The 13,303-nt window shown below is 41.4% G+C and overlaps 1 protein-coding gene across 3 annotated transcripts in view; it reads left to right on the top strand.

The window, feature by feature from the left end:
* Window positions 1–792: 792 nt before the first annotated feature.
* EPRS1 (glutamyl-prolyl-tRNA synthetase 1) overlaps window positions 793–13,303 on the top strand; it is a 40,590-nt gene continuing 28,079 nt past the window's right edge. Inside the window, exons 1-10 of one of the 3 annotated variants that reach the window (XM_083433267.1) lie at window positions 793–1,384; window positions 3,818–3,902; window positions 4,983–5,082; window positions 6,170–6,326; window positions 7,068–7,213; window positions 8,489–8,583; window positions 9,455–9,581; window positions 10,485–10,677; window positions 11,381–11,552; window positions 12,908–13,141. In XM_083433267.1, coding sequence (XP_083289393.1) covers window positions 1,342–1,384; window positions 3,818–3,902; window positions 4,983–5,082; window positions 6,170–6,326; window positions 7,068–7,213; window positions 8,489–8,583; window positions 9,455–9,581; window positions 10,485–10,677; window positions 11,381–11,552; window positions 12,908–13,141 — 1,352 coding nt within the window. In that variant the 5' untranslated portion in view covers window positions 793–1,341. The remainder of the gene's footprint in view (window positions 1,385–3,817; window positions 3,903–4,982; window positions 5,083–6,169; window positions 6,327–7,067; window positions 7,214–8,488; window positions 8,584–9,454; window positions 9,582–10,484; window positions 10,678–11,380; window positions 11,553–12,907; window positions 13,142–13,303) is intronic. The other 2 variants (XM_083433268.1, XM_083433269.1) reach the window with 2 other exon arrangements.

Genomic DNA, 13,303 nt, shown 5'->3' with positions numbered 1-13,303 from the left:
GGTATATGATGCCCCTTTGATGCTCCCTCTTCTTCTCTCCCCATTCCTCATTGCACACACAGCTTGACTCTGAAATCAGTTTTTCATTATGTCTGAATCTGGAAACTGGTTTGTCTTCTTATTTTGTAGGAAGCCCTTACTCATCGTTTTCTGGTTTGCATATGGAATATAGGTTTAACAAACCAGGAAGTATTTTTATTTCATTAGAAGCAGCCTAGGGGAGATTGGGAAACAATTTGGATCAAGACTGCAGCACAGGAAGAGGGGGAGTTTAATCCACCAAAATTTCCCTTCTCATGTAAAATAATTATCCCCTCTGTACAAAGGAGTCTGGATCACAACTGATGTGTTTAGCTTGTGTTACAGCTCCAGTCAGAATTCTCACGGCAACACCTCAAAAGTTAGAAATCACACCTTTTGTACAAATTACCCCTGATTTCCCACTTTCTAGTTTCAGTGTCATTGCTTAAATCATATGGAAGGTTCATAAGCAAGGTAAGCCCCAGTTAAGTAGGCATAGAGGAAGAAGCCACTTAAATCCTAGTATTTTTAGTTTTCTAATTGTATTTTATTTAGCAGTATTATGACAGGTTCTTGTTCATTAGGGAAACGTTCAATAATCTCAGAGTGATGATGAGGAATGTCCACCTAGGCCTAGCCTAGGAGGATAATGGGAAAGTGAGGAATATCTGCTATGAACACTTACTATTGGTTAGAATTGCAACCTAAAATAAAATAACAATAGCCATAGCCCATCAGTGACAATGACGCAGCATTGCCCATGACCCATCTTCTTTACAGAAGACCAAGGTTTGAAATAAAGGTCGCAGATTTTGCCCTTTCAGGCACCAGCTTCTGAAGAGGCTGCCAATATCCCGGCTGCCTCGGAGCTACTTGACAGCCCCCAAACCCGCCACGTGTGCCCTCAACAAGGATACTGTACACGGCTGCGTGACGGGTAGCCACACGCGCTTCCAAACCCGCGCCTGCCACATAACGTATGAAGAGCAATCGCGTGAAGCGCCTGCGGCCGCCCTTCGTTCTTTTCTGAGGGGAGGAGCCGCGGCTGACAAGGCGAGAAGGGCTTTACGGTTTGGGAGAAACGCGCTTCGAGAGTTACGGGCTTGTGGGCGGGGAAGAGCCTCTCGGCCTCCTCCGGGGAGGAAGACGCGCAGGCGTCAGGCCTTGTGACCAGCCGGGAGCCGAAGCAGGAGGCGGCGCTGCTGCCTCTACTCGAGAGGCGGGAGCAGAGCCGGGAAAGGGGAGGGCCGCGTCTTCAGCCTCGCTGCCAGTCGCCGCGCTCCTGCCCGGTCCTTTCTACCTGCTGCCGCCGCCGCCGGAATGGCGCTGAGCTTGACGGTGAACCCCTCGAACGTCCCTCTCGGTAAGGGCTGCCCCTCTTTTCCTACACGGGATTTGGACGCGGGAGGAGGCCAGCGGGCAGCCCCTCCGGCGGGGCTGCTGTAGCGGGGCGTGTGGCTGCCATGTTGCGTCAGGCGGCGGCGGCGTCTCGCCCGTCCATTCATCCTCCCGCTCGCCCGCCTGGCAGCGGGGACGTTTCCAAAGCCAAGGGCAGAGCGAGACGCGCCTCGCCGCATTTCCCCCCCCATCTCTGGGCCGAGGGTCGAGGCGGGCGAAAGGGGACGGAGGGCAGAGGGGGGTGGGCGAGGGGGGGGAGAGAAAGGGCTTGAGATGGTGGGAAGAGGCCGGCAAGGGCAGGCAGATGTGAAACTGGGAGCTGGAGAGAGAGATACCCAATCTGGAGTAACAACCATGCATGTGGAGCAGAACATACCCATAATCCACCTGCCAAAAGTGAATTTGCAGTTGCCAGCTGCATTATTTTAAATGGGAGCCTCCCTTCCCTTCAATGTATGCATAAGCAGGCAAAGAGAGAAAGGGGGTGGGCTGGTGGGTGGGCCGAGCTCGACTGAAAGGGGCTGACACGTGGCGCCGAGCTAGACAGCTGGAGGATCTTCTAATCTGGAGTATATATAGGCCACAAGCATCGGAACGTGGCATGCCTGGGACTCCGGATTAGTGATTCCTTCACGCCCTTCACAGCCACCCTATTCAATAACAATCGGGGTCATCGAGAATAATACATGACCACTTTTAGTGGCATCAGATTAACGATCAGAAAAGTCACCTCACTCCTTCACTGTAGATCCTTACAGTCTATACGATGTGTAGATGCCATCAAGCAGAACCAAACCAGGGAGTTGGTCCACATAGTGCAAGAGAGAGAGAAAAAGTAAATTCTGAGCATCTCTCTCTCTCTCTATATGAAATTCTATAAATGCCATTTCGTTAGTGAATTGGCGCTGCTTTTAGACATAGTGGGGCGTAGCTCAGGAGGATTTTATGCTCAGTCATGGGATTTCTGAATTGTAATTATAGCTTCTCATCCTGCCTCCTGAAATAACTCCAGTGTAGTCTTAAATAATGTGCACTTGCCTGCAATAACACTCCTTAATAATACTGCAAATTCAGCATATTAAATATTGTACCATAAATATTGTTCTACTTAATATAAGTAAAGTTAAAACATTGATATTTTGTTGTGCAACTTAATCCTAAGAATGGTTACTGAGAAGTAAGCTCCACTGAAGCAAGTGTGCTTATGCTATGGACACAATGCAGGAAGATGTTCACCCAGAAAGAATGCTTGTGTGTTCCTCTCTCTTTGTCCCTCTTTTTTAAAAAACCAAAACCGAAACCTTGACCTGAAATAATACGAATGCATGAATGCTGAGTTGGACTGAGTTAGGCTGCAAGTCTTTGAGTCTAATGTAGAAAAACACTGAGTATTTTAACAGTGTGGTCCTATGCAAGTTTGTTCAGACATTCCTCTTAATTTTACAGGACTTACACCAAATAATTTTGCCTAAGACTATTTAGAATTTGAACTTTAATCTAATGCACACTTACTTGGTATGTTGAAGCTAGTGGTACTTATAGAAGTGTCAAAGCTGCACAATAACAAAATGATAAATGTAACTTAAGTGAACTTGAGGATCTTTTGTTTAGATTCACTAAAACTATAACCAGGACTTACTGCCAAATAGACATGCATTGGATTTTTATGTTTTTTAAAATTAAGACAAATCTTGTAAATAAGCCACAAACAGTTATTAGCCTGAAATACTTGTTTTACTATCTTGCTGTGGGCTAGTTGAGGAGTGACAGAGTTCATTGCCTCCTGCAGCAACCCTCTGCATTTCCAGCTGATTGTGAAGGAGGGGCTTCCCTCTGGCTGCTTGCTTGGGAGGAGCAATAGGAAATTTCATCCCTCTTGCACCAGCCTACTCACCTGCAAGCAGTTCTTGTCACCTATAGCTACCAGGGGAGTGCTTAAAATCCAAGTATCCAAAATTTTTAGACAGATGTGACCTTAACAGCAGTCCTTGGAAGTTTAGAACTGTTAGTGTGTATTCCAGGCAAACAGAATAGCTGCTTTAGGTTTAGGTTTAACCTGCTCCCATTGAAATCTGCAGGGCTTAAAGATAAAGATTTGTTTGGATCATGCATTTGGTATAGTGTTGTGGTGCAGCACTTTGAATTTTGAGATAGTGCTGGTAAGTGAATTTACAGCCATTCCCTACTGAGGTCATTACTGTAAACTAGTCAAGGCTTTCCCCCTTCTCTTCAACCCTAATTGCTGCCAGGAAATATCGCCAGCAGGAATAAACTGATTTCTTTCCTGAGTGTATCGGTCTTCAAGTGATGAGGGAAGTGTTGAGTTTAATCTCAATCCCTTCAAAAAATATGACTTATGAAATATTTCCTCTTTTAATCAACAAATACTGTATTTTAGGAGCCTTGCTTACTGCAGAACATGTGAAGGATCATGTTAAAATTTCAGTTGAAGAAGGCCAAGAGAACATTCTACGGGTATCTGAGTAAGTGCCTTGTATCTTTGCCATTAGTGCTTTTAAAAGTCAATTTATATATTTATGCTGTTGAGTGGAGGGCAGAAGAAAGAGTAATATGATTTAATGGTTGCTTGTGGGATGAATATTTAGCCATCTCACTTTTTTGCTCCTGTTTAACCTCTATCTTCTGTATTATAAAGCTATTATATGTGTTTGAATATATTCACATACTGCTCTTTTTTACTGCTACTTTTTTTTGTAAAAAACCCTTCTTCAGTTCTTCGTTGAACTGAGTTTGGAGTGGTATTATTAATAAAATTAATTTAGGAATTCTCCTGTTTGTAATTATTTTGTTTTTGCTATCTTTATTAGGCTTAGAATCCATTTTATCTGTTTTAGCACCCGACAACTAAAATAGTAGTATTCTTACTGTAAACTAATTGATTTCAATCAGTTGCGCAATTTGTATTTCACTTTCCGTCTTCTCCCCTCCTCCCCTAAACAATATTTCATTGTAAATGGTTACCTCAATTTAGTTTGGTAAACATACTGGCTGTTTCAGTATGGTTGGTAAACATACCGCTCTTTGTCCCTTCTTCATATTCAAAGTAAAGGGGCTGACACTAGTTGTGAATAAGGTAGATACAGGGGCACCTTCCCCATCACGAAGCACGGACCAGAGATGAGCAGCATCTGCCTCTCTTCGTTCCAAGTAGAAAAATGCTAGTTTTTAAGTTCAGAATAATAAAAAGGAAGATTGCCCTGAGCATATCTATATCTATATCTCTCCTGATATATTATTATTATTTTTTTAAAAAACATTTTCATGTTGCCACCTTTCTTGCTTGATAGTTAATTGAACATCATCAAACTTCCGATGGTTTTTCTCCTCAAGTAACGAGATTTAGAGTAGCGCAGCAAATTATAAAGGTCTAAAAAGGGGCAGGCACTTAATTGATTTTTTTATTATTTGGTAGAATGCCCATTAGTTCCTTTAAAAATAACTTACTATGCTGCTTTTATGATCCATTCTAATGCAATTGTATTTCAGTCTGGAGAAGCTCATGTATTTTTCTTTCTCTCTCTCTCCCCCCGTCCTTTAAATAGTCAAGTTACATTTACAGATGTGAATTCCATAGCTCGCTATCTGGCTAGAATTGCCACATCTGCTGGATTATATGGATCTAATTTGCTGGAACACACTGAGGTATGAATCAATTGCTTATATTTGAGATTGCCTGTTTGATTATTCCCCCTGCTATTTGATTAATACCTTAAATGTTGCAGAGTGTTATTAATTGAATGAAGTGTAGGCTGTGTATTTCTTTTAATATTTTCCTAATGGCAATGGGTGGTAATCAACTAAGTTTTAGTTCAAAGTAGTCCCACTTAAATTAGCGAACTGCAATTGACGCTATGTGCGGCTGCCCTTGAAAATGGTGCAAAATGTGGTGTCTTGACTCCTCCCTTGAACAGGATATTGCCAACATGTTACTCCACTGTTGAAAGAATTTCACTGGCTGTTAATTAAGGTAAAGGACCTCTGACAGTTAAGTCCCATTGTGAATGACTCTGGGGTTGCGGCGCTCATTTCGCTTTACTGGCCGAGGGAGCCGACGTTTGTCCGCAGACAGTTTTCCCCAGTCATATGGCCAGCATGACTAAGCCGCTACTGGTGAAACCAGAGCAGCGCACGGAAACGCCGTTTACCTTCCCGCCGGAGCAGTTCCTATTTATCTACTTGCACTTTGACGTGCTTTCGAACTGCTAGGTTGGCAGGAGCAGGGACCGAGCAACGGGAGCTCATCCTGTCGCGGGGCTTCGAACCGCTGACCTTCTGATCGGCAAGCCCTAGGCTCTGTGGTTTAGGCCATAGTGCCACCCACGTTAATTACCTACTAAGAAAAGGTCATTGTGCTGGTTTTAGTGTGGGAGGCATAATACCTCTGGCAGGGGACTCATCGTGCTTCTTCTGGGGTAGTTTCTCCATCCTTGCACTTAGTTCTCCCCTGTGGCTCCTAGAAACTGTCAGGATGTCACAGCAGCCACACCCCAGGAATGGCTTCAACTGGCTGGCTAAACCAGATGAGAGTAGCTAATGGATCTCAAACCCTCAGTGCGTTAGGGGCCTCCCCTGCATGCGAAGATGGGCTCCAGCAGACTGGGTGGCTGAGACCAATAGTTGGTTTTCAGTAGATCTATACTGAGTAAAACTTAGGTTAATAGCGCCTAGTGTTTGATTTTTGTTGTTGGCTATAAACAACACTTTTATATATGTAACTTCTTTTCCAAAGGTTGACCATTGGATGGAGTTCAGCACCACAAAGTTGTCTTCTTCCACCAGTTTTGCTTCAGCAGTTCAAGAGCTCAATAACTGCCTTTCTCTGAGAACTTACTTGGTTGGGAACTCTTTGAGTCTTGCAGATTTCAGTGTCTGGGCAACACTAAAAGGTAAATAATATAGAAAAGGTGTTAAGATTGCAGTACCTTGATAACTACTTATTTATGTATTACATTCACCAAAGTGTTACTATCTTTCGAAATTAAAATCCTAAGAATTCTCTTCTTATTTTTACATACTAGTAAATTTAGTGAGACCAGCCGTTTTTCTTCTTTTTGCTGTGGGAGGTGTTCTGTAATTTTATTGCTTTAATGTAATGACTGTTTTAAATAGATTGTTTTAATTAATAGCAGCTGTGGAAGCACCTTTAGCTTTGAAGAGTTAGATATTAATGTCAGATTAAATAACGTATAATGTTTTGCATGAATTAAATTCTGCAGCATAATAGGTTGCATACCTCATTTTTGTTATATGAATGAAAGTAACTCTATTCATGGAAGGCTACAACCCATAGAATCTACAGATCTGTTACATTATTGTTTAAACAGCTTTTCCAACTGTGTTTTTACCATTTTCGCCTGTGAATTATTTTGTAATGTGATACCACTTTTTCCCCAAAATTGCATATGTTTTAGGAGACCTGTACACCTGAACAGCTCAGTGAATGCCTCTATTCTGTGCCCTCCCTAAAATTAAAGCGTAGAATTTGCTTTTTTTCTAGTGGTGTGTTCTCATAGCTCAGCTTCTAATATTGATCTGTGCTGATGTTTGGTGTGAATCATGTCAGTAAGAAATCCTGCCAAACTGTCTGCTTCCTAATGTTTAATAAAACATAGCTTTTCCCCCAATAGGCAACAGTGCAGGGCAAGAGCTGTTACTTCATGGTAAAGCTCCAGTTCATGTAAAACGCTGGTACAACTTTCTTGAAACACAGCATATTTTCCAGTCAGTAGGTTCCAGGTGGACTGTGGGAGCTGCTATTCCAAAGACTAAAATGGTAAGTTTTTTGCTGATTAGGCATTTCTGGCTCATATTCTACCAGAGTTCTGTCATCTAAGGGTGGATGTAAATGATTTTATCTGCAAAGTGCTGAGCAGAAAAGGTCACAATGGGCTGCTGCACATCTGAGACGCAAAAGATCTAAATCAGCAGTGTTGTTAGCACAGTTTTCAAAAGAAGAATGGGACGAAATTAAAAGCTTGCTCATTACTTTGTGACTTTTTGGTTGGTCCTTATAAAAGGTATCGCACCATTGTTGCTTTTAGATTTTTTTCCTTGTAGACCAGCACAGCTAACAGCAGTTTTTGTCTTTCTGTGCAATGTAGCCTATACAGTGGTACCTTGGGTTACAGAAGCTTCAGGTTACAGACTCTTCAGGTTACAAACTCCGCTAACCCAGAAATAGTACTTTGGGTTAAGAACTTTGCTTCAGGATGAGAACAGAAATCGTGTTCCGGAGGCATGGCAGCAGCGGGAGGCCCCATTAGCTAAAGTGGTACCTCAGATTAAGAACAGTTTCAGGTTAAGAACAGACCTCAAGAACGAATTAAGTTCTTAACCTGAGGTACCACTGTGTTGGATGTAGTGCTCAAAGTACAATAAAATGCAAGTTAAAGAAACAAACATATTCAGTTTAGAATTGAACTGTTAAGATGCAAGCTTTAACTAATATAGTTGTGCCACTCTAACAGCCTTGTCCTGTTTCGGCTTAGGGATTTGCTCACAGTAGCAATCAGTGGGAAAGGACAGGGACACTTATCTGACCTCCTGTCACTGACTTCACTGTGTTTGCTGGGATTGGTAGGGAGGTCAGCATGGTGCAAACTCACCAGCAGGAGCTCTAGATTGACTCCTTTGCTGCATTTGCACTGCACCAACCTTTCTGCTGCCTCACCCCTCTCCCTCCTGGTAAGCGCAGTCTTGTAACGGGAGGTCAGATAAGCACCACCACTTCTTCCTGCTGACCACTGCTGTCTGTTCAGTAACAGAAAGATCATACTGGAAGGTCCCCATTCTAGATGCTGGGGGCACAAAGGTGTGTGTGGGGGGGTAGAGCTGCCAGGGGAATGAGGTGGCAGAAAAATCCTCTTCTGCCAGCCGCCTTTTCTCTGCATCCAGCCCATTGAACTTGTGCTGCTGTTCATAGAGTCCATCTCAGATAATTATTCAGTCGCTCAGTTGTTACTGTTAACTTAGTTTTCATAATAAAAGTCTGTGTGTTTCTGTGCTCAGCTTGTGATTTAATAATTTCATTCATTGTTTTAATTTTAAGGCAGCAGAGAAGAAGCAAGATGTTGGGAAATTTGTTGAACTCCCTGGAGCTGAGATGGGAAAAGTCATTGTTAGATTTCCTCCTGAGGCAAGCGGGTAAGTTGACATTTTTAAATTGGTGTGTGTAAGGACTTTTAAACCCACACTCTTTTTGCAGTGTGACAGATAGAGAATGGATTTTCCCTTGTAATTTTCATAAGGAAAGGAGAATTTAAAAACCATGTTACTTTTAAATTACTTTTTAAAGCGTGTTCTTTTGTATGGAACTGCTTATCTTTAGATGCCCTTCTCATGTAACTGAAAAACTTTTGTGCCAAACATGAAGGAAAATAAAGTATATTTTGAGAGTTTGATTTCCGTCTCATTCTGTCCTGGGAAACCTCAGTGTTCTGCAAGATTGCTGTTAGCTCACATTTCTTTTAATTAGAAAATGTAAAGATTCACAATATTTGTGTTATAACAGTGAAATATTTTAGCGTACTTAGGCCCGTATCCAAAGAACTGTGAGTAGAGCTTCACTTAGGGGATAGGGCTTTCCTTTCCCTGCTCCCTTCCTTCTGGAGCCTATTGCACTTTTTGAGGGGGTTTTTATGATAATCAGGCTGTAGAATGGTTTTTGCCATATCAGTTATTGAGTATTGTGGTAGGCATTTGTCTTGAAAGTGATATAAAGTGTACCTTAAACAAAAGAATGGTGATGTGTTCATATGCAATTCCTAAGCCACTGACTTCAAACATTAACTTGGACTGAGTCCAAAAAAAAAGGATTCTGTTTTCAAGAGGCTATGAAGTTATGACTGAAAGAAAAAGTTTTAAGTTTTTTATGTTAAACAAAACATACTTTACAGCGACAATTAAAGAAGGGAAATACTAATATTTTGCCTCTTCCTTTGGCGTGCTCTATGTTTTACTTTACTTTCCCCTTGTAGCCAATGTTCTTTTCTTCTTGACATTCTTTTCTGCCTAGATACTTGCATATTGGACATGCAAAAGCTGCTCTGTTGAATCAGCACTACCAGGTCAACTTCAAGGGTAAACTGATCATGAGGTTTGATGATACAAATCCAGAAAAAGAAAAAGAAGATTTTGAAAAGGTATCTTTTCATATTATATCTCATTCTGGGTCTCCAATTGTTTTGATTTCTATAAAGTTCTGTTTGTTAACTATGGAGTGGGTGGGGACACCTCACATAACACAAAGGATATCATTCACACAGGTGCTTTAGGAATAGCCTGGGACTGAGCCTGTCCTTTCCACCCAAATGTTGTCCTTGCTTTTTTCAGCAGACAGTTGGCTGTTTGGCCTCACCCATGTGCTTCTAGGCTTTCAAAAGCTACCTTGGGTGATGTGGGATGAAATAACAGAAAAGAAAAGCTCATTGCACTGGAATAAAATATGAACAGAGCTAGAGAAGATCTCTCTCTTATGGATTTATTTGATTTACAATGCTAACTATGAAAGAAACATTAGTACAGAGCCTGATTCATTGTGAAGCTGGGCTTCTAAAAAGTGTTTTTTAAAAGACCATGTTGATAGCAAATGAACCTCTCATTGACTCTCTCACCCGAATGCATATGCATTAATAGTGCTAAGAAGCCAAGTGGGCTTGCTATAATTGCACTGAGGATCTTGTTCTTCACTTTGACGGCTCTGGTTCCCACCTAAGATGACCTATTCAGAAGGAAACAGTGGCTAATGGTATCAGAAGGTACTGAGAGGTTGAAATTGCCAGTGAGCTCTAGGATATCCTCATGCACAATACAGAAATGCAAAAATTGTTTTCTCTGGATAAATTAAGCATTTTTAAAAAACTAAATTGACGTAGTAAGATTTCAAAGTTCTTTTGTAGACCTCTTTAAGCAACCGCAACCCCCAAAGATCTACTAGATCAGGTGAAAATACGGATCATGTGAAAAAGGCATAATCTGTCAGTGAGAGGACTTAATACTAGGCTTTTTGTATATCAAGTTAATCATTTCAACATTTATATCTTCAGGTTATCTTGGAAGATGTTGCAATGCTGCACATCAAACCAGACCAATTCACATATACTTCGGATCATTTTGAAACAATAATGAAATATGCTGAGAAGCTCATTCATGAAGGGAAGGCTTATGTAGATGATACGCCAGCAGAACAAATGAAAATGGAACGAGAGCAAAGAACAGAATCCAAGCACAGAAATAACTGTAAGATGCTTTGTCTGGCTTCTGTCTCTATTTGCTTTGTTAATTAGTTGCTTAGTTGTTGTTACTATTGTCGTTGTTATTATCATCATTTATTAAATTTGGATACCACATAAAAATACAAAATGAGAACCCAGAATACACAACAATAACAAATACAAATCAATAACCCCCTTCCCACCAACACATTTAGAAGGACATAGAAAGCTAATCAGCCCAAGGCCTGGTTGAAGAGGAACATTTTTGTCTGGTGCGTAAAGATATGTAATGAAGGCACCAGGTGAGTCTCCCTTGGGAGAGCATCCACAAATGGGGAGCCACTGCAGAAAAGGCCCATTATTGTATTGCCACCCTCTGGACCTCTCATGGAGGAGGCACACAAAAATGGGCCTCAAATGATGATCTCGTTAATTTTTTGCATATGTAGTTAAAAGATCATCATGTTGTAGATCTGGGAAAGACCTCTAAGATCCTGGAGAGATGCTGCCAGTCAGAAGAGACAATAGTAGCTAAATAAATCAATGGAATTTCAGATGAGAAAACGTTAAACCCTTCAGTTACAGTCATTGCCAAAATACCTGCTAGGCTAGAGTTGCTGTCAGTTTTAGCTCCATTCATGTTGGAGGTGTCTCACTTTTGGTAAATAATATTTCATAGTACCAGAGCTGGGTTATTAAATCTGAACTAAATCTTTGCCGTTTTATAGCTGTTGAGAAGAACTTCAAAATGTGGGAGGAAATGAAAAAGGGAACGGAATATGGGCAGACCTGCTGTCTACGAGCAAAAATCGACATGAGTAGTAACAATGGATGCATGAGGGACCCAACTCTTTATCGTTGCAAAAACCAGCCACATCCACGAACAGGAAATAAGTACAAGTATGTGTTAGGAAATGGGAATTGCAATTCACTTAGTGATAGGGCCACTTACAGTGAGATTAGTAGTGGGCCTCAGGCTGCTGTGCTCTCAGTTGCAGAATGAGAGACTCTCCCAGTCCTTCTTTCAGTGCACAGGGAGGGAAGCAAACCAGATGCTGGTTTGTCATTACCTGCAAACCAGCACTCATGGTTTGTTTCTCTATTAACAATCCACAAGAGCTGTTTCACATGTCATGCCCAGCCAACTTCTGGTTTGTTTCCTCCTCAGCATGCTGAAGGAAAGACCAGGGGAGGATTGACTCGTGAATTTTTGAAGTGTTGCTTAGCACACTGTACATTCTTGCTAAACCATTCTCAATACTTAGCTATGGTTTCTCATTAAGTGTGGATGGAGCCATTGAATTGGTGTCTTTATCTTTGGCCCTTTATCAAATTAAGTTGGGTTTTGCTTTGCCTGATGAAATCCCAGTAGTGTTATGGAAAACCTCTTTTCACAGCAGCTTCTGGCCTTGCCAGCGTAGCTTTGTCTGATTAAAATCCTGGGCAGAGATAACATTTTGCGGGGATTCCATCCTAATACTGCTGTGGACTGGGGATGCCCTTTCCAGGGAGAATTAGAGAGCGGTTTCTTAACCCTTCCTTCCTCCTTTTAATCTCTTTCTACTCCCTCCCAAATCTGAAATGGGAAGTGAACTGGGAAAAAGCACACTGTGTGTGTGTGTGTGTGTGTGTGTGTGTGGTTTGCCGGGATTGGAAGCCATGGAAGATGTTAAGTATTCTTCCTTGCAGGTGGCCCCCTGCTCCCCCCACATTCTTACTATCTCAGTAAAAAGGGATTTGCTGATAATAACGGGGTTTCACCCTATTAATTTTTTGCTCCAAAGACGCTTGCTTTATGAACAGTTACAGCTGGGCTCAATCCTCTACTATCAGTGAGCTCAAAAGAAAAACCTTCCTATTTTCTCTTTCACTTTTTCATTCTGGAAAAGCAGTTCCTGGAACTAGCTCATTTCCTATAATTACTGTGGAACTAGCTCACTCACTATAACTACTGTGTTTGTGCTGTAACGTTAAAGTTTTGCTTCTGTTATATATTTAACAGAAGCAAAACCTGAACATTACAGCACAAGCACTTTGTTTGAGAACAAAGGTACAACTGTACAGTATAGTGTTTGAGCTTGGTTTGAAGATAGTGGAAAGTTCTTTTTTCCTCTTTCATTAACAGTAGTCATCACAACAGGCTAAATCTTTCCATTGCTTTAGAGATTGCTTATTAAATTTATTAATAGTGTGTGCAGCGCTCAACACTTTCAATGTGCACATGAAGCTTACTTGCATTTTTTCTTACATTTCAGCATTTATCCCACGTATGATTTTGCCTGTCCCATAGTTGACAGTATTGAAGGTGTCACTCATGCATTAAGAACAACAGAATATCATGACAGAGATGAGCAGTTCTACTGGATTATTGAAGCCTTGGAAATAAGAAAACCATATATCTGGGAGTACAGCCGCTTAAACCTCAACAACACTGTATTGTCTAAAAGGAAGCTCACTTGGTTTGTCAACGAAGGGCTGGTGGATGGCTGGTATGTTAAAGTAGTTAAACTTGGTAGGAATTATGCAGGTGTTCATACATGTGCACATTTGTTTTGCAATCTAATCAGTGTATAGATAATTTTTCATAAGCAGTATCTTACACTAAAAATAAGTTGGTGTGGCTTAATTTTTTTAATTTACAAAAATTACTC

This window comes from Podarcis tiliguerta (genome assembly GCF_965153285.1).
Source record: "Podarcis tiliguerta genome assembly, chromosome: 3".
NCBI classification, from domain to species: Eukaryota; Metazoa; Chordata; class Lepidosauria; order Squamata; family Lacertidae; genus Podarcis; species Podarcis tiliguerta.
The sequence above is the reverse complement of the archived record's forward strand: the minus strand, read 5'-3'. Positions and strand labels throughout refer to the sequence as shown.